This window comes from Capra hircus, chromosome 29 (assembly GCF_001704415.2).
Source record: "Capra hircus breed San Clemente chromosome 29, ASM170441v1, whole genome shotgun sequence".
NCBI lineage: Eukaryota > Metazoa > Chordata > Mammalia > Artiodactyla > Bovidae > Capra > Capra hircus.
In genome coordinates, this window is record NC_030836.1 from 21,457,528 (window position 1) to 21,485,274 (window position 27,747).

General features: G+C 37.6%; 1 protein-coding gene across 1 annotated transcript in view; it reads right to left on the reverse strand.

Moving 5' to 3' along the window:
* Positions 1–27,747, reverse strand: part of GAS2 (growth arrest specific 2) — a 139,874-nt gene that overhangs the window by 41,079 nt on the left and 71,048 nt on the right. Inside the window, exon 7 of the mRNA XM_018043608.1 lies at positions 20,370–20,477. Within this exon, the coding sequence (XP_017899097.1) occupies positions 20,370–20,477 (108 nt within the window). The remainder of the gene's footprint in view (positions 1–20,369; positions 20,478–27,747) is intronic.

Here is a 27,747-nt window from a genome sequence, read left to right on the forward strand (position 1 = left end):
ATAGTTTGGCATGCCTCCCTAGCAAGAGTCAGAAGGGCCACAGGGCTGAGATTCTGCAGGGAATAGTGTGAGAGCAAAATGGGACCTCAAGCAGTGACTGCGGCACGCAGGAGGAGGAAGAACTGGGAGCTTAGGATTTGTTGGCCTCCTGGTATTTCAGCCCTGGGGTCCCAGCTTTCTAAACTGTGCTTGTCACAGCCTAGCAAGATCTTCCTGTTCTCTCAGAACCACCTGTGTTCAAGGGTGAAAGAACAGATAACTCCCAAGAGGGTCTGTACCCACCAAATATAAAGCCCAGCTGCAAACGTTTGCTCTGGGCACTAGAGGGTCTCTTGAGAAACCTATATGCAGGTCAGAAAGCAACAGTTAGAACTGGACATGGAACAACAGACTGGTTCCAAATAGGAAAAGGAGTACGTCAAGGCTGTATATTGTCACCCTGCTTATTTAACTTATATACAGCGTACATAATGAGAAACGCTGGGCTGGAAGAAACACAAGCTGGAATCAAGACTGCCAGGAGAAATATCAATAACCTCAGATATGCAGATGACACCACACTTATGGCAGAAAGTGAAGAGGAACTAAAAAGCCTTTTGATGAAAGTGAAAGAGGAGAGTGAAAAAGTTGGCTTAAAGCTCAACATTCAGAAAACTAAGATCATGGCATCTTGTCACATCACTTCATGGGAAATAGATGGGGAAACATTGGAAACAGTGTCAGAGTTGATTTTGGGGGGCTCCAAAATCACTGCAGATGGTGATTGCAGCCGTGAAATTAAAAGACGTTTACTCCTTGGAAGAAAAGTTATGACCAACCTAGATAGCATATTCAAAAGCAGAGACATTACTTTGCCAACAAAGGTCTATCTAGTCAAGGCTATGGTTTTTCCTGCGGTCATGTATGGATGTGAGAGTTGGACTATAAAGAAAACTGAGTGCCAAAGAATTGATGCTTTTGAACTGTGGTGTTGGAGAAGACTCTTGAGAGTCCCTTGGACTGCAAGGAAATCCAACCAGTCCATCCTAAAGGAGATCAGTCCTGGATGTTCATTGGAAGGACTGATGCTGAAGCTGAAACTCCAATACTTTGGCCACCTCATGCGAAGATTTGACTCATTGGAAAAGACTGTGATGCTGGGAGGGATTGGGGGCAGGAGGAGAAGGGGACGACAGAGGATGAGATGGCTGGATGGCATCACCGACTTGATGGACATGAGTTTGAGTGAACACCGGGAGTTGTTGATGGACAGGGAGGCTTGGCGTGCTGTGATTCATGGGTTCGCAAAGAGTTGGACACGACTGAGCCACTGAACTGAACTGGGTCTCTGAACAATGACTCCAGGAAGCATCTTGATCTTGATTATAGTGCATTTTACTTCGATTAAGACAATGTCAGTGTTGTCATCCTATGTTTGTATTTAGATTGGAAGAAAAATGAGTGGCCAAGACGAGGACCCACTTCCAAAATTTGACAAAGTCTGCTTTCTTCCCAGGGGAAAATGGGAAGGTAAAGAAAAGGAAAGAGGAGAATTCTGTACTGCTCTAACACTCCCAAAAAGAGATGTAAACTGCCTCCCAAAGAACTAACCTGTGAGCTCCTTTACAAACCTCCTATAAAACCGACACTGCTTACTGAAATCATACCAACTTGAAATATTTTCTGCAGAGATGCACCCTAAAATAGGAAGGACTCTGATGAAGGTTATCAGATAACTACATTCTTGACGTACTCATGCCTTTTAAAAAAACACTTATGGAAAGTTTTTTTGTTTTGTTTTTTGTTTGTTTGTTTGTTTTACTTTACAATATTGTATTGGTTCTGCCACACATCAACATGAATCCGCCACGGGCATACGGGTGTTCCCCATCCTGAACTCCCCTCCCACCTCCCTCCCCATACCATTTTGGTTTTTTTAAGAGAGAAGCAGAGAGAGGTGTGGCAATTTAAGTCATGAAAAGAACAAAGAACACAGAGAAAACTTGTCAGGCAACCTCTTCTTCTGCAAGATATCTAAGGAATGAAAAGGGAAATTTCACACCAGCAAGCAAGAGTGGTTCAACTGATTACGGTGATAGATGGCAGTCAAGGCTATCGTAGCCAGGTCAGAGCAGCGGGTTTAGGTTTCATATTTAGCACTAACTTGCTTCACAAGTCATTATGCAATGACTTTCAACAGGTCCAAGGAAAGTGATGGCTGCTGTTTTTCTACCACCCAACATGATCATGCACCCTAATATTCTAGAATATTTTCAGGTTCATTGAAGAGATTTTAGAAGTGACTCTAAGGAAATTCATTTCCTTCTCCTTCTTGCCAATTATTAATGTGGATAACCAATTAAGTTATATGCCATTGATAGAATTATCACTAACGTGTGACCAATTACTTGTATAGTTAAGCATGATCTTTACAAAGAAACACAGCTTACTAACAATATCCTTGAGATTTCTAAAAGTTCTTTGCATATGCCACATACTCATGTATTTGATGAATGAGTGCAGAAATAAATCACAAATCAATAAATGCATTTAATAATATATTTTTGAGATCTAATCTAGTTCTCATAATGTAGTTTCAAGATATATCCATCCTGTTTAAAGAAAAATTGACAAAATGGGACTTTTCTAACAGTTATTTATGTGAAATTGACAAGACTTACTCAAGTAAGCTATTACTTGTGGATCATAACCATTAATATTTAAAAACTAAAAATGAGCCAATATTTATATCTACACTGATAGCCTCAGGGCTTCAAATTTGAGACTTACTCCATTTCTATCTCTGTCACTTTTCTTATAATAAACTAATAAATCACATGTATTAGTTAAAACCCTGCTGATAGATCTGGAGGCTGGATATGGTGTCAGGAGCCAAAATTTGGCAAAGATCCATGGTGTTCACGTGTTCGATCACAAAAGGCAATTTGTACAATGGGAATAGAATGGAAATATTCTGAAATCACATGGCATTTCATTTTTATTCCACAAGTATATTATTTTAAATATTTTCAGGCAAAGGCTAAAATGACATTGCATACAGAAACTAAACCCAGGTTTATACTTTCAAATAATTTTGATAACAAGCTCAGTAAAGGAACACACTGGAGCAAGGAAATTTCACTAAGAAAAGACAAAAATTGCTAGGTCACTGCCTGCCACACACCCACCATAAGCCCTAGGTTGCCATTTTTATAAACTGTTATGGGAATACCAAAGGAGAAGCAGCATTTTCAAACTCTCACTGAAAAAGGAAAAAACAACAGGTACAAAATTCACTTTTGGATGCTCAACTTCCCTCACTTGATGGGAGGCCAAGAGTCCACCATGAAAGCAATGTGGAGAAGCTTTCCCCCTAAGTTTTTAAATTACTAAATCATTACTTAAACTATCTAAGTGATTACCTTCAACGTCTGCTTTGCTTTGGCTATGGAGACATAGTCACAACCATGAAGACCCTACTGAAACAAGAAGATATGAAGTTCATAAAATGGTCTCTGTCTCAACAGCAGAAAGGCGCATGAATGTTACCTGAAAATGCAAACTGTGATCTTTTTTGACGAGATTAAAGAAAATCTTTACTTTCAAGTTATAATGACTATTCTTACATTACTTCATATCCTAGAGTCAAAGGAAGTTTTTAATGCCTAATAATCCACATTAAGTGATAACTAAGGCATAAACAGTCTGAGAATTCATAGACACTTTAAAACATAAATATTTAGAACTATCCATTTTTGGGGGTCCTTTGGTCTCCTGCTGCTTGCTGAATTCTTAGTTTAACAACAAGAGATACACGTAAGGAAATAATTTTTCCCCAAAACAGACATCAAGTCTGTGTCTCAATTCCACAGCTGAAATATACCAGGCTCTAGAGAAGGTTTCATGAAACTGTAGAGAAAATTGTTATGTAAATACAGTCTTTATTTTCTCTATGAAATTTCCTGTTTTAGGTGAATATCCTGCCATCTTGTTCTGACTTCCCTACTTACTTGACTTCTTGCATTTATTCAAGGTTTCACCATTATATTTCCATTCAGAAAATTGTGTGACATGTGAGTATATTAATACTTCCTTCTGTTGAAATTTAAAATGTACATAGGTAGTATATTTATGCAGATTAGAAATCTCACAATAGTCACATATTCATCAGGAGATGTCCAGCTTATCTGAAAGGTAACTGGTTGAAAGTCCTTCAGTTATAATTGAAGGACATGTCCCAGATTCTCTGCCTAAGCATCAGGGTTTCAAAGTAAAGTTATCCTTGGGAAACATTAATTTCCCCTCCCATGATTAGATGTTATTATGGCTATAACTTACTATTCAAGGTTATCTTCCATTTTATCCTTAGAATATTTCATCTCCACCGTGTGTGTGTGTGTGTGTGTGTGTGTGTGTGTGTGTGTGTGTGTGTGTGTGTGTTATCCATCAGATCTATGGATGTTGTACATGAAGAAAGATCCCACTCAATCCTTGCTGCCAGTATGTCAATTAAAAATTCAGGCTTCTTTGAAATTCTAGTGCTCATTGTGGGATTTCTTTTTGTTATAAGATGTTGAATAAATACAGGAGATAGATGAGCTACCCAAGATTGGATAAGAGCTCAGTCCTCTCTTGGCTTCTGAGAACACTTTTGGCTCCTTGTCATGTTGGTTGAAGGTTGACAGGGAAATTAGAAGAAGGTAGAAAGATAGTTTGTAAACATCACCATGGGAGCAGGATTCTGTGACATATACATTGTGGTCCAAAGTGCCTCTGTGCAAGGCTGAAGCCTACTTTAGCCATAGGTGGACAGGCCAATAACACTCCTAAAGATCTGTGTGCCATATGTTTCCATGATTTCTCTATTAATTGAGGACTTCAAAAGACCATGATCATCAAAAGAAGAGTACCAGATGGGTAACATTATCATGGCTAACACATTGGTGGATGATGACAAATTACTGTGTTACTATTTATCTGGGTGTTGCAGTTTAGAATGAAGTCCTTGGGGATCTTATGCCTACTGCCAAAGTTAGAAGAGAATTTGAAATCCCATGTCTGCCCTTCACCTGCTTTCAAATGAGGCCTTGGAGGTACTATCCAATTATCTCTGCCCCACATATTTTATGAGGCTGGGTTTCCAGAAAAATACAAACAAATGACCATGTTTAGAGTGAAAGTTAGAGACTGTTAACTAAGGTGTCCGTTTCTGTGAAAATGAAAAAAAAAATTGTAGAGCTAGTTAAAAAAGAGAAGGCATGAGAAAGTCCTTTACATGGTGATATCTCAAATAATTATAATTTTTCCATGGAGTTTATAGCCCCCTTAAATGTGATGTCTGTAATACAAGCTAGATTGTAAAACCTCTGGGCAAGAGAGAAGGCATTTCCCCATAACAGCCAAGAGTGTTGGAAGGACAGGTGTGAGTCCAGTGCAGGAAGATTAGAAGTTGGCCAGAGAAGCTGGTATGTAAAAGGAAACGAAAGTAAGAGAAAGCTACAGCTAGGAGAAAAGTCATATAATGTAGTGATTTCTTGCTGGTGTTCTTTTAGGGAAATGGGACAAATATCTCTAAATAACTCAATGTGAATTTTTTTTTTTTTTGGTAACATTAGGACTTTCATTAGAGTAAAACAAATTGACTACATATCCTAACGTTAATATTAAACCCAAATTCTTATATCTTGTTCCACCCCAAATCCACATAAGGAATCTCCTCAAGGTCTTAGCATGCCTCTAACAAGATGGCAGGAAATGACAGAATATACCCTAAACAACATACAGCCAAGCTTCAAATGAAAATGTTGCTACTACTATAAGTGGAACACACCATTCTAGTGAATAAAAATTTGAAATGAATCAGTAAGATTTCTTCAGTAAAAGTCTTGACAGTTAGGTGATGAAGGTACCTTCTGGGTCCAGAACCAAGCAAGATTCCATGATTTACTGAGGAACTGAAATGGAAAATGTCAACTATTAGAAGGGAAAGACAAGGCAAGGTCTATCATGACTCAGTCTGCAGAAACTTAACTCACTGACTTTATGAAAAAGATACCAAAAAATAAATGAGTCCTAATTTATTATAGTCAATGTTGTCATTACAAAATTGCTACCGTGCTATGTTCAGTGCAAATGCAAGATAGCTACAGTTATAAAGTATGTTTCTTAATGAATCTGGCTGCATTCTGTTTATGCAACTTGGCCCTTGGAAGGATAATACACAATTTATAAAGACAGATATTTCACAGGTTTGTTCTTTGGCTGCTAGAAGACTCATCAATAATTTAACAACATGACACATTTTCTTTAAAATTGTTTCATACACTTTCACTTTGCAAAACTCATTTTAAAAATTACTCATATTTATATCAGCATAGAACATGTAAACCAACCAAGAAATGTTCTTGTTGGAAAGACTAAAAAAGGAAGAAAGAAAAATCTTATAAACTTTACAATTTCACATTATTATGTAATGCAAGGGAAATGATTCTTAAATCAAAAACAGAAGAAAAACACAAAGGGTTTCATTTATTCCAAAAATTTAAAAAATACTTCAAAGGGGAATTTTACTGTGTGATATTTTCAGTTCAGATAAATTCAGTCACTCACTCGTGTTCAACTCTTAGTGACGCCATGGACTGCAGTACGCCAGGATTCCCTGTCCATCACCCATTCTCAGAGCTTACTCAAACTCGTGTCCATTGATTCGGTGATGCCATCCAACCATCTCATCCTCTGTTGTCCCCTTCTCCTCCCACCTTCAATCTTTCCCAGCATCAGGGTCTTTTCCAATGAATCAGTTCTTCACATCAGATGGCCCAAGTATTGGAGTTTCAGCTTCTGCATCATTCCTTCCAGTGAATATTCAGGACTGATCTCCTTTAGGATGGACTGGTTTGATCTCCATGAAGTCCAAGGGACTCTCAAGAGTCTTCTCTAACACCACATTCAAAAGAATCAATTCTTTAGCACTCTGCTATCTTTATAGTCCAACTCTCACATCCATATATTACAACTGGAAAAACCAAAGCTTTGACCAGATGGACCTTTGTTGGTAATGTCTCTGCTTTTTAATATACTATCTAGGTTGCTCACAGATTTTCTTCCAAGGAGCAAGCATCTTTTAGTTTCATGGCTTGCAGTCACCATCTGCAGTGATTTTGGAGTTCCCCCACCCCACCCCCACCAAAATAAAGTCTCTCACTGTTTCCATTGTTTCCCCATCTATTTCCCATGACGTGATGGGACCAGATGCCATGATCAGTTTTCTGAATGTTGAGTTTTAAGCCAATTTTTCACTCTCTTCTTTCACTTTCATCAAGAGGCTCTTTAGCTCTTCTTCACTTTCTGCCATAAGGGTGGTGTCATCTGCATATCTTGGGTTATTGATTTTTCTCCCAGCAATCTTTATACCAGCTTGTGCTTCATCTAGCCAAGCATTTCACAAGATGTACTCTGCATATAAATTAAATAAACAGGGTGACAATATACAGCCTTGACATACTCCTTTCCCGATTTGGAACCAGTCTGTTGTTCCATATCCAGTTCTAACTCTTGCTTCTTGACCTGCATACAGATTTCTCAGAAGAGAGGTCAGGTGGTCTGGTATTCCCATCTCTTTAAGAATTGTCCACAGTTTGTGGGTGATTAACACTGTCAAAGGCTTTGGCATAGTCAATAACACAGAAGTAGATGTTTTTCTGGAACTCGCTTGCTTTTTTGATGATTCAGCGGATGTTAGCAATTTGATCTCTGGTTCCTCTGCCTTTTGTAAAACCAGCTTGAACATCTGGAAGTTCTTGGTTCACGTACTGGTGAAGCCTGGCTTAGAGAATTTTGAGCTTTACTTTGCTAGCGTGTAAGATGAGAGCAATTGTGTGGTAGTTTGAATATTCCTTGGCATTGCCTGTCTTTGGGACTGGAATGAAAGCTGACCTTTTCCAGTCCTCTGGCCACTGCTGAGTTTTCCAAATGTGCTGGCATATTGAGTGCAGCACTTTCACAGCGTCATCTTTTAGGATTTGAAATAGCTCAACTGGAATTCCATCACCTCCACTAGCTTTGTTTGTAGTGATGCTTCCTAAGGCCCACTTGACTTCACATTCCAGGATTTCTAGTTCTAGGTGAGTGATCACACTATCATGGTTATCTGGGTCATGAAGATCTTTTTTGTATAGTTCTCCTATGTATTCTTGCCACCTCTTCTTAATATCTTCTGCTTCTGTTAGGTCCATCCCATTTCTGTCCTTTACTGTGCTCATCTTTGGATGAAAAGTTCCCTTGGCATCTCTAATTTTCTTGAAGAGATCTCTAGTCTTTCCCATTCTATTGTTTTCCTCTATTTCTTTGCACTGATCACTGAGGAAGGCTTTCTTATCTCTCCTTACTATTCTTTGGAACTGTGAATCAATTGGGTATATCTTTCCTTTTCTCCTTCACCTTTCACTTCTTTTCTCAGCTGTTTTTAAGGCCTCATCAGACAATCATTTTTCCTTTTTGCATTTCTTTTTCTTGGGGATGGTCTTGATCACTGCCTCCTGTACAATGTCACGAACCTCAGTCCATAGTTCTTCATTGACTCTGTCTATCAGATTTAATCCCTTGAATCTATTTGTCACTTCCACTGTATAATCATAAGGGATTTGATTTAGGTCATACCTGAATTGTCTAGTGATTTTCCCTACTTTCTTCAGTCTGAATTTGTCAATAAGGCATTCATGATCTGAGCCACAGTCAGCTCCTGGTCTTGTTTTTGTTGACTGTATAGAGCTTCTCCATCTTTGGCTATAAAGAATATAATCAATCTGATTCTGGTATTGACCATCTGGTGATGTCCATGTGGAGAGTCTTCTACTGTGTTGTCGGAAGAGGGTATTTGCTATGACCACTGTGTTTTCTTCGCAAAACTCTGTTAGCCTTTGACCTGATTTTGTTTTGTATTCCAAGGCCAAATTTGCTTGTTACTCCATGTATCTCTTGACTTCCTACTTTTGCATTCCAGTCCCCTATAATGAAGAGGACATCTTTTTTGGGTGTTAGTTCTAGAAGGCCTTGTAGGTCTTCATAGAACCGTTCAACTTCAGCTTCTTCACCATTACTGGTTGGGGCACAGACTTGGATTACTATGATATTGAATGATTTGCCTTGGAAATGAACAGAGATCATTCTGTCATTTTTGAGATTTTGAGATTTGTCTATTGGCAGAGCGTTCTGACAAAACGTGGTCCACTGGAGAATGGAATAACAAACCACTTCAGTATTCTTGCCTTGAGAACCCCATGAACAGTATGAAAAGGCAAAATGATAGAACACTGAAAGAGGAACTCCCCTGGTCAGTAGGTGCCCAATATGCTACTGGAGAAGAATGGAGAAATAGCTCCAGAAAGAATGAAGAGGTGAAGCCAAAGCAAAAACAACACCCAGTTGTGGATGTGACTGCTGATGGAAGTAAAGTCCGATCTGTAAAGAGCAATATTGCATAGGAACCTGTAATGTTAGGTCCATGAATCAAGGCAAATTGGAAGTAGTCACACAGGAGATGGCAAGAGTGAATGTCAACATTTTAGGAATCAGTGAACTAAAACAGACTGGGATGGGTGAGTTTAACTCAGATGACCATTATATCTACTACTATGTGCAGAAATCCCTTAGAAGAAATGGAGTAGCCATCATGGTCAACAAAACAGTCCAAAATGCAGTGATGTTTTAAATATATGGAATTTAATATATAAAGAAATATAATTTAATCCTGGATCAGCCACTTACTAGCTGGATCACCTTGGGAAAATTGTTAAATATCTATTATCTGCAGCTTCATCATCAAGAAAATATATAAATTAACAATCACACTGATTTTTTCAAAAAGTAGTAATGAAAAATATGTGTGCTAAGTTGCTTCAGTTGTGTGTCTGACCCTTTGGACCCCATGGACTATAGCCTGCCAGGCTCCTCCATCCATTGGGTTCTCTAGGCAAGAATACTGGAATGGATTCCCATGCCTTCCTCCAGGGGATCTTTGCAAGCCAGAGACTGAACCTGGGTCTCCTGCATTGCAGGCAGATTCTTTACCATTCTTTGAGCCAGCAGAGAAGCCCCTGTGAAAATATGATATAATGTATAAGTAAGTACAATTTGGATTTCCAAGTGGTAAGAACCCACATGCCAATGCAGGAGACAGAGGAGACAGTGGTTTGATCCTGGGTTGGGAAGATCCCCGGAGGAAGGTACAGCGACCCACTCCAGTATTCCAGCCTGGAGAATCCCATGGACAGAGGAGCCTGGTGGGCTATGGTCCACAGGGTCACTAAGAGTCAGACACAACTGCAGTGACTTAGCACAGCACACACAGCACAAGTATATTTCACAAACCATACAAAAGAAATACTCTACCCTCCATCAAGTAACACAGTTAGGAAAAAGTATTATAAAAAAATACTCAAAACTTAGGTTTAGGGAAAATTATTTCAAAAGGATTAACTGCTATGCCAAAACTTTTCAGATTGTACTTTGTCACAATCTGTATACAAAAAGTACACAAAAAGTACTTTGTATTTTTTAATAAAGGGCCTAATTTAGACCCTTTATTAAAAATACTAAAAGGTACAAAATGCAATTTCATCTCTCCAACCCACCATATCCTGGTCAGAAAATCCTTTCATATATAACAAAATTAATGGGATTTAATATTGATAACATAAAAGCAAACTGGAAGTGGAAATATATAACTGTAGCAATCTGAGAATATCCCTTTGTTCACTCACCAAATAAATCATTTTTTGGGAAAGATCTTTCAAGTCTGGCCAATGTACTGAAAAAAAAATCAATAACTACGTTGAACAATGTGAAAACCATCCTGGTTTTCCTGAATTTTGTGTGTGTGGGGGGGGGCGGGAGCAGGGGTGTTATTGTTTTCTAAGATTGTTTCTTGGGTAATCTCTTCTAACAGGCATTGGCTATTAAATTCCATGCTTTACCAAACCACAGCAGCAAAGGAATAAGCAAATTAGGAGCTACCATCAAGTACAGGTCAATTATCAGTGGATGTTGAAAGCTGAGCAGCAATACTCAACACGACATGCCACTGACTAGATAGTCTGAAACAGAATGAATAGCGTATAGTTAAAAACATGGGCTCTGAAATCAGATATGTTGAAATCAAAGAAATATTTTAACTCCTACAGCTGTGTGACATTTGGGGAGTAATTAACTTCCTAATACTTGATTTCCTTATTTTCTATATATATACAAAAGAATCCATAATAAATTTGGTACAATGAATTTTTCTCAATGGCAGGAAGGTACAGCAATGCAGAAAGTGGGAATAAAATTCATCAGTCCTATGTATTTCCTCAAGTGAAGCTGTTTACTTTTCCAACGTTTTTGTAAGCTTAAATAATTTTATTTGTGGCTAGTAAAGAATATTATCCATTTATTCTAGATGTAGTGGAATGGCAAAAGAAAATGATTCAAGGTGAAATAGAGTCACACATGTATTGTACAACTTAAAGGCATGGTAAACTTTGCTGATCCAGTTTGAGATAAGTAAAAATGCTTATCAGTTCAGTTAAAAGGTAGACATAATATTTTTTGTAAAAATCTACTCAATGCTAAGTGGCAAATATTGGCAAATTCTCAAGGAAAAGAGTTTTTGGTTTTGAGCTCTTATTTATTGTTCATCACACTTGATATACTTCTCTAACTTTTAAATAAGAATACAGAGAATGGCCCAGATATATTACTCTTTCAATTCTTTTAAGAGATATGAAGTTGTATTTTTTTTTCTTGTTTTCCAATTTAGTGTCAAATGTAGTACTGGGTGCAATCATGGACAAAGTCTAGCTCATGTTTTTCTATGTTTAAAGGTTTTCATTCTTAAGGAATAAATCTCAGAAAGGTTAACATCCATTCAGCTGATTTTTTTTATAGCTGTGGTCAATCACTATTTGTTTATTTTGCATTCATCCAAGATATATACTTTTCTCTGAAAGAAGAGGTTAAAAAGACATTAACATTTGCAAAGTCCTTTGAGAGATGTGTTACCAAAGTGTAAATTATATCCTATTGGGCCAACCTCATTGAACATGAATAAATTACAAAGAAATGAGAGTGTCTTTAATGGAGCAAAGACATTATTAAGAAGAAATTTTAAAGTGTTTGAATACATTTTAAATGTTCTTGCTTGCTTTAGCTGAATTAGTGTTCAGTTTTGAGGCAGTTGGGCAAAGAAAGGTACTCAGTCTGGAAATATTCATGCCCTAATAGCAGCCATGTTTCTCTCATCATGGATTAGAACATTATAAAAGCTTTGAGATTTTATATGTGTATCAGAGGCAAACATGACCATTTTTTCCCTAAAAGTTATATATCCCATTAGATAGTTTTGAAATCATAATCACTGCTCCCATAAATTGCTAAATATATGAAATATTTATATCCTTGCTATTCAAGAAAATGAATTTTCGACATTCAGCTACTGAGGACGGGCTGTTTATGCAATGTTTCCACTAAGATAAATGAAAGTTTTACTCCTTGCTACTTGTTTAAAACTCCTTTTCATTTTTACACAAGAGCCCATTTTTCATTACCAGGAAAGGTATGCGATTTGAACCATGTTACTTTTTATTCACAGTAAATCAATATATGTCATAAGAGCAGAAAAGAAAGTCACATTACTCCCTATCATTGGACCTTCCCTTAGCAAGTCCCAGAAGACATTGCCAGGTTGGGTTGCTATAGCAACAGAGCTCTGGTACCTCTTTTGCTTGGCTTGTTGTAGTGAGTTGTTTTTTACACAGAGGTATAACCCTGAAGATTTTTTATAGTAAAGAAGAAATTACAAAGAATCAATAATAATGTGTGTGGCTTTTCCATTGATTTGTGATGACTTAATTCAAAACTAGTATAATGGAGGTGACTGCATAACATTTCAAATCCCTTTGCTGAGTTCCAATTAAATTATTCATTGCCCTTTCCATAGGCTTGCTAAATAGTCAGATTTCTTAAAATATGAAGAAAAAAATATTCAGACTCTTCAGAGTGTTAGAATGAAAACTGATATGGTTTACCCAGTTGTAAAAATCTGCTATTAAAATGTCTTAAAATAATATTAATCCACTTAAAAATATCAATAATTAGTAAAAAGACAAGAAAACTATATTAGCAATGTAAAAAATTATCTTTTGACTTCCCTTAAAAAGATATAAGATATAATGATGTTTTCTTCCAAATATCAACATGAATCAGCCATAGGTATGAACATGGAAAGCCATAGGTCCTTTCCCTCTTGAACCTCCCACCCATCAAAAATTTTGTAAAGCAATTATCCCTCAATTAAAAAAAATAAATAAGATATAATGGTGGAAAGTAAGATATCTTAGTGTTTTATATAGGCCATATAAACCATTTTGAATAGTGTCTGACATACAGGTAAACACCTAATAATTATTAAAAATTTTCTTACTACCGCAATACAGTCAGGCAAACAAATTAAATCCTTTGCCTTACACTGCATAGTACTATTGATTATGCAATTGTAATACCTTTTGTATCTGAATATTTGTAAAGTAAAAATGATAAGGAATACACTACTATATAGTTGAGCCTTAAACTTATTGGAAAAAGGTGCAAGTCCTTTTTACAGGACTAACCTTGTGAATAAAAATCTGCATCTAATGGACATGCCATAGGCAGGCAGCTTAGAATGGAGTGTGTTATGGATTTGGGAGTCAAAACCTAGATTTTGTGCGTCATACTATTTACTTAACACCCTAACCTTAATTAAGTCTTTGTCTTTTCATGTATAACAAAAGGATAAAAACATTTTCCCAGCTCAGTGGTAGAGAAGTCAGTGAGACAATGTACATAAAGCACCTGTTATAATGCCTGGTGCAAATGATGTTTATTAAATTTCAGCTGCCTTTCCTTTACAGTTTTCCAGGCATTTCCTTGAATCATAATTTCCAAATGGAATTTACATATAATACTATATAAATTTAACATTTCTTAGAAATACTTTGCTATGTGTATGCATGTATACTCAGTCTTGTCCAACTTTTTGCAACTCCATGCGCTGTATAGCCCACCCAGCTCCTCTGCCCATGGGATGTTTCCAGGCAAGAATACTGGAGTGAGCTGCCATTTCCTACTCCAGGGGATCTACCCAACCCAAGGGTCAAACTCGTGTCTCCTACTTCCGCATTGGCAGACAGATTCTTTACCACTTTGCCACCTGGGAAGCCACACTTTGATATAAATGGATTTTAACTCTGGCAAACTGTAGAAAACTTTCATACAATTTTATGTTACAAATTATTTTTTAATTAATTTGGTTGATAATGTCTTTCCCAAAGTATGTTTTCATGACCTCCTAGCCCAGGATAATGCTCTGGGGAAAAAAGGTGGCATAGGGACCATTTCCATGGTCAGATACATTTAGAAAATACTACATAATATATCTCATTCTCATGATTAATATATCACATTAATATATTCAGCCCTCCAGGAAATCTCAGATAGTCCCAGATAAATAAATTAGTATTATTTAGTGCTAAATAGTATAAATTCAGGAGTTGGACCTTTGAATCCTACTTTCATCACTTCAGTTCAGTTGCTCAGTCATGTCCGACTCTTTGTGACCCCCTGGGCTGCAGCACGCTAGGCCTCCCTGTCCATCACCAACTCCCAGAGTTTATTCAAACTCATGTCCTTTGAATTGGTGAAGCCATCCAACCATCTCATCCTCTGTCATCCCCTTCTCCTCCCGCCTTCAATCTTTCTCAGCATCAGGTCTTTTCAAATGAGTCAGTTCTTCATATCAGGAGGTCAAAGCACTGGCATTTCAGCTTCAGCATCAGTCCTTCCAAGGAATATTCAGGACTGATGGGATGGACTTTGGGATGGACTGGTTGGATCTCTTGAAGTCCAAGGGACTCTTCAAGAATCTTCTCCAATGCCACAGTTCAAAAGCATCAATTTTTTGGCACTCAGCTTTGTTTATAGTCCAACTCTCACATCCATACATATATGACTACTGGATAACCATAGCTTTGACTAGATGGAACTTTGTTGGTAAAGTAATGTCCCTACTTTTTAATATACTGTCTAGGTTGCTCATAACTTTTCTTCCAAGGAGCAAGTGTCTTTTAATTTCCTGGCTGCAATCACCATCTGCAGTGACTTCATAGCCCAAGAAAATAAAGTCTCTCACTGTTTCCAATGTTTCTCCATCTATTTGCCATGAAGTGATGGGACCAGATGCCATGATCAGGTTTTCTGAATGTTGAGCTTTAAGCCAGTTTTTCACTCTCCTCTTTCACTTTCATCAAGAGGCTCTTTAGTTCTTCTTCACTTTCTGCCCAGAAGAGTGGTGTCATCTGCATATCTGAGGTTATTGATATTTCTCCTGGCAATCTTGATACCAACTTGTGCTTCATCCAGCCCAGCGTTTCTCATGATGTACTCTGCATATAAGTTAGATAAGCAGGGTGACAATATACAGCCTTGACATACTCCTTTCCCAATTTGGAACAAGTCTGTTGTTCCATGGCAAGCTAACTGTTGCTTCCTGATCTGCATACAGGTTTCTCAGAAGAGAGGTCAGGTGGTCTGGTATTCTCATCTCTTTAAGAAATGTTCACAGTTTTTTGTGATCCACATAGTCAAAGGCTTTGGCATAGTGAATAAAGCAGAAGTAGATGTTTTTCTGGAACTCTCTTGCTTTTTCAAAGATCCAACATATGTTGGCAATATGATCTCTGGTTCCTCTGCCTTATCTAAATCCAGCTTGTACATCTGAAAGTTCACAGTTCACATACTGTTGAAGCCTGGCTTAGAGAATTTTGAGCATTACTTTGCTAGCATGTGAGATGAGTCCAATTGTGTGGTAGTTTGAACATTCTTTGGTATTGCCTGTCTTTGGGACTGGAATGAAATCTGACCTTTTCCAGTCCTCTGGCCACTGCTGAGTTTTCCAAATGTGCTGACATATTGAGTGCAGCTCTTTCACAGCATCATCTTTTAGGCTTTGAAATAGCTCAACTAGAATTCCATCACCTCCACTAGCTTTGTTCACAGTGATACTTCCTAACTTCCACTTGACTTTGCATTCCAGCATGTCTGGTTCTAGGTGAGTGATCACACCACTGTGTTTATCTGGGTCATGAACATTTTTTCATATAGTTCTGTGTATTCTTGCCACCTGTTCTTAATATCTTCTGCTTCTGTTAGGTCCATACCATATCTGTCCTTTATTGTGCCCATCTTTGCATGAAATGTTCCCTTGGTATCTCTAATTTTCTTAAAGAGATCTCTAGTCTTTCCCATTCTATTATTGTCCTCTATTTCTTTGCATTTATCACTGAGGAATGCTTTCTTATCTCTCCTTGCTATTCTTTGGAACTCTGCATTCAAATGGATTATCTTCCCTTTTTTCCTTTGCCTTTTGCTTCTCTTCTTTTCACAACTATTTGTAAGGCCTCATCAGACAACCATTTTGCCTTTTGTATTTCTTTTTCCTGGGGATGGTCTTGATCACTGCCTCCTGTACAATGTCACAAACCTCTGTCCATATTCTTCATGCAGTCTGTCTATCAGATAAAATCCCTTGAATCTCTTCAGGCACCCCGTCTAACAGATCTAATCCCTTGAATCTATTTGTCACTCACACTGTATAACTGTAAGGGATTTGATTTAGGTCATACGTGAATAATCTCATGGTTTTCCCTACTTTCATCACTTATAGGGTCGCAAAGAGTCAGACACGACTGAGTGATTGAACTGAACTGAGCTTCATCACTTGTTTGCTTATAATCTGAGAAGTAAGTCAACCTCTGTGTTTCTCAGCTTACAATGAGAATGGCAACATTGCACTGAGAAGTTAAAGTGAGATATATCACAGGTGCTAAGAGAGACTAATAGAGTCAATTATCAGTAATAAGAGTTATTAAAAAATCTGTTTAAACTTATGGTCATACCCTTCTTTTTTATGAATAATATTTTTTAACATCTTCCAAAACTATAAATCCTTGAAACAAATTTTGAACAAGGCTAAATTTAGGGTAGTGGTAAACTGTAATTAACCAAAAAATTATTCATTGTATTAGTGCCCAAAGCACAAAAAAAGTCAGCTACTTCACCAAATGTGAGCCCACTGGCTTGCTCTCATGCTCCACTATCAGAACACGAGAGCAACTGTGTTAAGTGCCAAGATCTTACCCCCATGGAAGTGCTATTCACTGGAGTCATTTACATCCAATTCATGCATTAGCACAGGTCAGTTTATTGTATTAGATTATTTGCATGTCACTAAAAACTGAGCCTTGAAGGAAAGGGATATCAAATGATAAGAACCTAATGACTATAAAGTTTTTAGTCATTAAAACTTCAGCAGGGAGAAAACTGAGCATATGGCTCACTGATGGGGTCTGAAAAGAAAAGGGACATTAATAGGTTTATACATTTCCTAGGGCTAACTGCAAACAATTTGTGTGAGTTTTCACAACGGAAATATAAAATAGTAAAGAACAATAAGGAAAGATGAGTGCTTCATCCGAGGAAAAATATGCTACAAGTTCACAACAAAATGCAAAGCCCTCGCTGGTCTAAACAACACCATGGTGCCAATAAACCTCTCTACTTCCAGAAGATAAAAAGCTTAGGCAAAAGACTGGAAAAATGAGCAGCGAGCTAATTAATCTGATACATTTTACAAGTCCATTTATTTATTCTCACATTTGCAACGGTATCAGGTTGCTGACTTTGCTTTTAAAGAATCCTTATTTTTTAATATCATCAGCAGTAAATGTAGAACAGAAAAAAATCATTCACTCATAATTTAATGCCTTCTGAAAATTAAAAAAAAATATTTTCAATTATTCCTATTCCCTTTAAGTCTTAATTATATTGGATTTATACACAGATATTTTTACATGTAAATACAATTTCAAAGTCTGTTTTCCCACTTAACATTGTATCTTCAGTTTTTTCTCACGATACAGAGAAGTCTTTAAAATCATCATTCCTAGTACCTCAATGGTTACATTCTTCCATGATCAGATATGCAAGTAATTTCTAATTGTACTGTTAAAAACCAGATCTTTTCATTCATATAGTTAGTTCTTTCTTTTAGATTAATGGTTTCAAACTTTAGGAGACATCAGAATCATCCAGAAGGCTTGTTAAAGCACAGATGTCTGGGCCCCACCCTCAGAGCTTCTGATTCAATAGGTCTGGAGACAGGCTCAAGAATATGCATTTCTAACCATTTCCCAGATGATACTGATGAATATCTGAGGACCAGTTTTTAAAATCATTGTTAGATTGTTTACACGGAATACTGTTGTTAAAATATTTACATGGAGTTGCATTGGGGTTGACAAATCAAATAGCATAGACATTTTCATGGCATCTAAGACATATTTCTGAAAACCTTCCTACAAGCTTATACAGCTTTATATTGTCAAATGATTTTTCAGTACTTGAAGCCTGGGTAGTTATCAATTAATTGAATGAACAAAAGAACAAAGGAAAATTCTTACCTCTCTCCTCCACAAGATCATGATGGCTGAAAGCCATCTGTTTACATTTCAAAGATACACATGGCTAAATAGAAATACCTAAATCTCTGTTACTACAGAAGTCAACAAGGAGGTTTCATCATCACTCCAAAGACAGTGAAAAATAACTGATAGATTTAAACCTTGGAAGAGAGCAAATCTGTATCTGTACCATAGAGAGAAATTGACTGCATTTAGCTTTGTTGGTCTATTCAGTTCAGTTCAGTCACTCAGTCATGTCCGACTCTTTGTGACCCCGTGAATTGCAGCACACCAGGCCTTCCTGTCCATCACCAACTCCCAGAGTTTACCCAAACTCATGTCCATTGAGTCGGTGATACCATCCAGCCATCTCATCCTCTGTCAGGCCCTTCTCCTACCCCCAATCCCTCCCAGCATCAGGGTTATTAGGTAGTTCAAAAACAGTGCTGCTCATTGGAAGGTATAATGCCAAATCTGGGGCTTTGAGAAATTGTTTTTGATAAACTAGAAACAAGAGAATTCCCACTGTAGCAGGGGATTATTAGCATATTTGCCTAAAAGTGACAGTTAAACCTTGGAGACATCCCCTTGTACTAAAGGATTCTTTATATTGGGTGGAGATTTCTCCCTCACCATTAGAAACTTGTGCATATAAATCAACATATCTACATAAGCATATAGATGCATTTACCATAAGTAAACATTAGATAGCCATGTATGCAAAGTATCCAATCATACATTGGTTTCTATAAACCCACAGTAAAGCATGTGCTTAGCACAGATATCATCTGCAGAAATGTCTTCTGGGCTCTTTCTCAGTAATCCATGCACATTCTTAATTTTTTATTCTTATTGGTTGTTATTGTATTGACTAAAACGCGTAATGAGAAAATGTGTTCACAACAACAAAAATACATAATAATCATAATCCATACATAAGTCATTGGATGTTGTCAACAAACTGGAATTTGGTTAGACATGAAATTGTTAACTCTAGCTAATGCTGAGAACAGTAAACAACAGTAAATGTGTTAGATACAGAATTATCAAAAGAATTGTGCAATTATGACTTTCTAGGGAATAGTGCTTTCTATGTCAGTGTTTTTTAGGGATTGTTCTCTCTTGGTCTTAGGAAAAGCAAACAAATGTTTTGAGAGATTAAATTCTCTTGATGATTAACAAAGCAGATCACAGCCTGAAATGTTGCTTTATTAAGTCAATAATTACAATCAAAAATTGTTCATGACATCTAGTCAGATTTTTAATTAGGATGACTGAAAAATGGCCAGAGGCCACCAAATCATTCACTGGCACAGGCCCCCTACTTCTTTATTCTAACCCAGAAAACTAGTAAAATAATGGCAGTCATCATTTAATCACTCTATCGTAATGAGTTTTGACTTTCCTCACCCTGGTTCATAACCCAAACTTTTTCAAAAGACATATTCAAATAATTTGAAAGTTATCAGGATCTATGGGTTGATCATTTCCCAAACTTAAGATATGGAAAACCAGTGCACAATAGTGTTTCTTATTACCCATTGAAGCAGATTTTGTTCCTTTGAAACTAAAAGCCTAGACCAAAAAGAGAATTTGTTTTCTCTTCTTTTCCTCATTCAGTTTGATTCTATGATCTGTTTGGTGTATATGTAAAAAGATAAAGTTGTATTTATTTAGCCCTCAGCAGTAATTATGTATGATAATAAAAATTTCCATACCTCATGTCTTCAAACCCAATTGGAAGCACCACTTGGGAAGTTCCTGCTTAGTTACTGGTCATATTTTCCCTGTAACCCCCAACTCAAGCTCTGTACATGCTCAAGAGAACAAGCTGTCAAGTGAAAAGTGAAAATTTACCCTAATAAAAAGGATCTTCTCTCCCACACGGTATCTTCCTTGAGAGAGCCTCTCCACACAGAACTTGCTTGGGCATTTGCAAGGAGGATCTTCAGAAATCCGCTTCACCTGAAATAGAAGAGCTGGCAAGTTCATTCTCCTTAATCAGATTCCATTTAAATTAATTTATTTCATGGGTTCAAAGGCCGCTAAACCATTAACGCATTAAAAGTGTTCTCCATCAGCCTATGGACATGATGTGAGCACAGAAATATCATATTAAACCTTAACTACGTAAAGGTCAGGCCCTGAAGGCACTTTGTGCAGGCCAGTAACTGCACTAAGGCCTAAGCAGGCTGATGGCAATGATAATACTGGAGGATAATAGGGAGCAAATCAACTGGCAGTGTAGGGATGATGCTCTGGGTTCTCATGTTTAGTGAATTAAGAAGATTGTGTACATTGTGTTGCCAAGAAAGTCTACTGATGGCTAGAACAGCTTCTATATTAACATAGTGCATATGCTTCCCTATCATAATTTTAGTATTAATTTTACCCATTTTCAAAATAAATGAGAGTTTTAAATTTTATTATTATTTTAAAATGAGACTACTGCTTCACCCTATTTTGAACTCTTTTTGTCATCTTTAATTCATCCAGACTAATCTGACAGTTCACTCCTCAGTAATTCCCATCTTCCAAGACCTATTCTCATAACAGTATCTTACAGTTTATATGTATTTTTAGAATCCATGTCTGACTATAAAATTTTCTCTGTTTTATCTTCATGTGCATGCATACTAAGTCACTTCAGTCATGTCTGATTCTTTGTGACCCTATAGATTGTAGCCCATCAGGCTTCTCTGTCCATGGGGTTCTCCCTACTCTTTAAAAAATGCATACACTAAATGATAAATGCAAAATGCTTATAAATAGTTGTGACTACTAAAGACAATATATAGTTCATTATCTTAGGAATAAGGTTTATTTATGTTTTCCTTTGTTGGGAACCTGCCATGTTGTGTCTCATACCTGTCCTCTCTTAAAGTAACCAACCAACCAGACAATAGAGGCTTCTCTGATAGCTCAGTTGGTAAAGAATCTGCCTGCAATGCAGGAGACCCCAGTTTGATTCCTGGGTCAGGAAGATCTGCTGGAAAAGGGATAGGTTACCCACTTCAGTATTCTTGGGCTTCCCTGGCAGCTCAGCTGGTAAAGAATCCACCTGCAATGGGGGAGACCTGGGTTTGATCCGTGGGTTGGGAAGATTCCCTGGAGAAGGGAAAGGCTACCCACTCCAGTATTCTGGCCTGGAGAATTCCATAGACTGTATCACCCATGGGGTCGCAAAGAGTCAGACACGGCTGAGCGACTTTCACTTTCGCAACCAGACAATGCAAAAGAATACCTTGTGTATTGAGTCAAAGTTTCCATAGATGGCAGATCTAAATCACGCTCAACCTACATTTGAGAAGCTGCATAGAATAAATTTAGATTCCGAAGGAATTGGCTTGGATACCTCTCATCCAAATCCTTACTTCCATAAAGACATGACTCCTAGAATTTTGTCATCAAAGAAATTCAAATTTCTTCAAATAATGTCTGACTTCAATCAGCACTCCACTAAGCAAAAACTGTGGGAAGGGTAACATAGGAACTCAATTGCATGCTGGAATAAAGAACTTACACCACTTGCTTTCCCTATAATAAGTGAGGCTCCAGAAGGTATGAAAGCATAAGACAGTAGAGGGAAAAGCTAGAAAAAGTGGGGGAATCCTGAAGCAAAATTTATCTTAAGAGCTATACAATTATGGAGTCTTTGTTGGTGGTCCAGTGGCTAAAAACTCTGCACTCCCGAGGTAAGGAATGAGGGTTCGATCCCTGGCCAGAGAGCTAAGATCCCACATGCCTCAAGGGCCAAAAAAACCAAAACACAAAACAGAAGCAATACTGTAACAAATTTAGTAAAGACTTTAAAAATGGTCCACATAAAAAAAAGAACTATACAATTATGTCTCATGGATGCCTAGAAAGGAGAACCAACACGATTGCTCGGAAAAAGAGAACCAGTTTCAGGATATATATTTTTATCAGCTCCCTCTAGAATTCCTAATTCTGTCAACATATAAACCTACAATTCTTCTTTCTTATTTGTGTTACAGCACATTGTATCTCAGTGGGTGGTTCACCTTCATGTCTCTTTGCCAGATTGTGAGTTACTTGAAGATTGAGATAATACTTCATTATAGTTTTAAATCCTTGAAATAAAACACAATGCCTTAATGGCATATAATATGTGTTCAATAAATACACATTGAATAAACAAGCACAGGGACTTAGGACACAAGAGCGAATTAGTGTGACAGATTGACTGGATTCAAAGAATTTTAGAGATGGCCTTCATTGAAAAAGTGAAATACCTAATTATGTTAGTGATTAGGCCCATGTCTTTGAGTTCTGAGTTTTTCCTACCATATGATACTTGGGCTATAGATACATCTACCCACTCCCCCAGTATTAACAGAATTCCATCCCTAGGAATTTTTTTTAAGAGATATGCTTGAACAAGATGGAGATAATAGAACAGAAAGTACGACATTCCCTTCTATGATGCAGAACCATAGTCTGGGGTGGAGGTGAGGTTACGGGACCAATGAATGTGTACTGTTTTAGACATTTTAAGTATTCCAATATGTGTATCTCTTTTTATATGTATTTATAAACATGTTTTAAAGCTCTAAATAAATATGTAAATAAATTGGGTTTATTGAATACAGTTGCTAGAAATAGTACAGCTTTTCTTAGCACCACAATAATTCCATGAGTAAAGAAGGAAAGGAGGGAGAAGAGAAGGGATGGAGGAAAAGAGAAGGACACTGGCCACCTCCCCCCAAAGTATCCAACAATCAGCATCATAAAAGCACATGGCCCAAACTTTAAGAAACTCATGTTTGGCATAGCTTTTCTGCAGCTTAGTAATTGAACAGACATTAAATTGCTATTCAAGTGGTTCCTCTGCTAAGAAATGACAGCCACAAGTATGTATGGAAAGTATTTCCATCTTGAAGTGTTTTTAGACAATATACAGAAACTGTTGGTATCAAATGAAATAAAATACAAGAAACATTTTCTTAAGTGGTCTGTCCTTCTCTAATGTCTTCCTAAGCTTTGAAAATATACTTGCTCTTTTTTAAATCAAGGGCTTTTGTGTAGTTGTGAGAGAGCTGGAGGCAGAAATGAAGAGACAAGGCCAGACTGTGGGTAATGGAAATATATTGTTAAGTAAACAGTGACTGATGACACCTGTGCTTCTTACATTACCTTGGGATAAGTCAGTCTGGCAGGTGTTCTGTTTTTGGCCAGGAACCCAGCCAGTATTCTGCTGAAATGGGATTTCAAGAGGAGCCTGATTACTCAGAATTATACTATCTCTCATCCCCAGACTGAGGAAGTTGATGGAGAAGAGGAAGAAAGTAAGACTGGTTTCTTAGAACTGTATTCAACTCATTGTGTGGGAACAGGCTCAACACAAGGGAACTAAACCTGACCCCATCATTTTATCACAGCTGAGTCACTTTATCAGGACATCTGGGGAATAAATTAATCTGAATGACTCCACTGTGTTCTCTTCCTCATAGGATGTCTTGCTTGATTAAAGAAGGTGGGATGTATTACCCACATTAAGGGTCACCTATGTTTTCCCCCAATTTTCCACAAATCTCCTAAGTCAAACAAGGAAATGTGAAGATGCATTGAAAGTTTCTAAACTGGCAGTTATTGTTGGAACTATTCACTGGAATATGACATTTTAACACAGGTCTGTGTCTCTTTTTTTTTCTCCTTCTTTCTTTACTCTTTTCTCCATTTTTTTTTCTTTTTCTTCTTCATTATTCTTCTTTATTCTTTTTTCCTCTTTTTTGATGTAAATAATATCTCTAGAGTATAAATATTTAATATTATTAAATAAACACAGGAACTTTGCAAGCAATATTTTATACCCCCATTCTAAAGCACATGTTGGAGTATGTGAATTGCAACTCCCCAATGGCTATCTATGCCTCATAGGCAGGGAAGCAGTTGCCATATGAACTATTTCCTTTTCATATTTGACATATGAAGCTCTGATTTAAACCATTAGTGAGGCCCAAATGGTTTTTCTCTCTGTTCTACTGTCCCTGAAATAAAACACTTTGGTGAAAAACTCTCACTTAAACAGAATGCAAATATTTCAGTACAGTTTCCCCAGTGTAGTATGAAGGAGACTTTAAGAGGCTTCTGTGTCCAAAGAAGCATGGAAAATTCCAGGTTAAACAAGATCTTATTATAGAACTCATTAGTGCCTTTCATATGCCAGAATGCATTGCCAAACTCTAGGTAGGGACTATAGTAAGCTGTATTTCTTAAACTAACCTATCCATGGAATTATTCATGCCATGGGCCATCTGGTGGTGTGAGTGTTTGATTAAATATTCTTTGAAGACTGCACACACAGCATTCTAGATGACAACAATACATAAGAATCCATTTAGCACATTTCCTACATGCGATGAAAACCCCCTAACTATACAGACAGCTGTGTTCCCAAACCCTGAAAAACTTTAAAGGGAGTTTAAAGCTTCTCGAAAGCCTCTTCCTCGTTTCCAGCTGCGAGAACAGAACTTGGCATAGCGAGAGCAACCACAGAGTGAGTCTTGCCATTTTGAAGACAGTCCCTAACTCACGTACGTGCTCTGAACTGGATTATTGGTAAAACTGTTCCAAAATCCCTTTCATAGTTGTTTCACCACCTTCTTCCCCTGTCCTTCTCCCCTTCTCAAGGATGAGGGGTGGCCACACAGGACACAAGCTGGTGAAGAAAGGGAACCATTCTAGCTACTTTGCCCAGGCTCAGGTAAACAGCCCAAGGGGCAACATCTCCTCTCCTTCTGCTAAGTTACAGCAGAGCTGAGAAGGGCACATTTTCTCCAGAGCACACGGCCATTCCAGATAAACAGAAAAAGGGAGAGTCTTTTTCAAGCTTTGATTACTCACAGTAACAATGTATCCAATTAGCATGGCACTAGATAAAGCTGAATAAAATATGGTCCTCGTCTTTGAGAACAAAGACAGTACCTAGAGAAGAATAGGTATTTATGCCCAACACGATAAACACTTCACTAAATGTATAAAAACACTTGAGGAACCAAGGACACATTTGTCAGTTTTACCGGGAATGAGAGATGCCAAGAAAACTCTATAGAAGACCGCATAACCTGAATTTTAGAAGATGAAAGGGTGTCTAAAAGTAGAAACCAAAAATGAGCAGGGTGAGGAAAGCAAATGAGGAAAACCACAGGGTGTAAAATAATCCTTGGGCATTTGGGCTTAGAGGGCAGGTTTACAATAGATACATGACTATGCAAGAATGAACCCAGAGTGTGAAAAAGGCTGGGAAAGACAAAATGGACCACAACATGGAGGCCTTGTGTGACACGTACATGAGTTTGGGCTTTACCCTGGACATTATAGAGCTCCTATAAGACTTTAATCAATTCTGAATTCCCTTTAGGTTGAGCTTTCTGGTAGCAATAATGCTTGTGGAGAATTACAAGAACAGAGTGGCCAACAGTGTCAGATACACCGGAAAATGGTCTCATAATTTGAGGACTAAAATATTCATTTGTTCACTAATTCATTCATAAGGAGGTTAAGGGTGATGCTGGCCAGACCACTGACTATAATGCATTAAAGAAAGTGAATGAAGGTAACAGCTTAGAGGAAAAGGACAAAGATCAAACAGAGTAGGCCCAGAAAAACACTTTTATAAGAGAAAGACTAAAAGGAAGATCTTACTCTAAATGAAGTCTAATCAAAAAAAGAAAAGGTGTTCTTATCAATATATAATGTGCCATTACATACTATTAATACAAAGTTACTCGGCTACCTTACAAAATAAAAATGAAATAGTAGGATGCAAGGCATGTGACTGATCTTTAGAAACATTCCTGTGATTTTAACATCCTTTTAGGTGCATTATATTGAAACGCCCTGCCTATCCTTTCATTTCTGAGTGGACTGAACATAGGAAAACTAAATTAAACTGATATCGGATAAGATAGCTTGATGGGCTAAGTGTATAATGTGCTGCCCTTAGCAGAAATGGAAATTCTCAATCTGTCAGATAAATTGCTATATTTCTGTTCATCTAAATCTGCAATGTAGATTATAGTGTCACATGAAAGAGAATAAAAGGTGGGATAAATCTTTCTATATCCAACAGCACCAATCAGTCATTTCCCCAGATCTTTTCAGTTCAGGCCCAAGGGAAAGAAACTCTCAGCTAAGAGCTAGCTGTCCTTTTCAGTTCTGCCTATTCCTCATAACGGGCATTATGGTTGGTCCTAGCTTCTAAGAACTCTCCCCGTGTATGTGAGATGTACTGTGCATATTGTACCAAGGGATCTAATCTGTGTATGTGAGACATACTTCAGTCTAACATCCCCAAGGTTTCCATTTTTCTTTTTTTTCTTTTTATTTTTTTAAAGGTAATATGAATTCTTTTTTTTTTTTTTACTTTATTTTACTTTACAATACTGTATTGGTTTTGCCATACATTGACATGAATCCACCACGGGTGTATATATGCTCCCAATCCTGAATCACCCTCCCACCTTCCACCCCATATCATCACTCTGGATCATCCCCATGCACCAGCCCCAAGCATCCTGTATCGTGTATCGAACATAGACTGGCGCTTCGTTTCTTACATGATAGTATACATGTTTCAATGCCATTCTCCCAAATCATCCCACCCTCTCCCTCTCCCTCAGAGTAAAGGTTTCCATTTTTCATAAAACCCAGAGGCAGTTTTGACATTTACACTCAAAACATATGTCCTGAGAAGTAAATGCATACATGTAATCAGACACACCACTAACGACCAAGGACTTAAGAGACAACAGAAGTAGCCAGGGAATTTTACTTCATCCTGTTTACTGTTACACCCAGAATCTGTTTTTTGTATGAGGAGATAATGAAAATATTTCCTAATCTGCCAAAGATGGTGACTCAAGGACTCTGTTAAGTAGAGGGAGGGTGACCTCAGAGAGTTAGACAAAATTGGGTTGCAATCTAAGCTTCTCTCTTCCTCTCAGCAGGTAATTCAACTTCAAGTCTCAGGTTCCTCAATAAGAGACCTGCCTAACAAAATCACTTGAAGAATAACGGCAGACCACCTCCCACCCTGGTGCAGAGTCAGTAAAGGACAGTTGTCTTCTCCATTGCATTTTGCCTTTCTTTCTTTAACAGTCCTTAAGATCCCATGCCTTCAGACTTCTTATCAATGAATAAGGGAGCAGGAAGGAATAGTATCAATGCTTAAGTGTTTCCAAAGACAATTTTCAGGAGCTGGACTTATTAT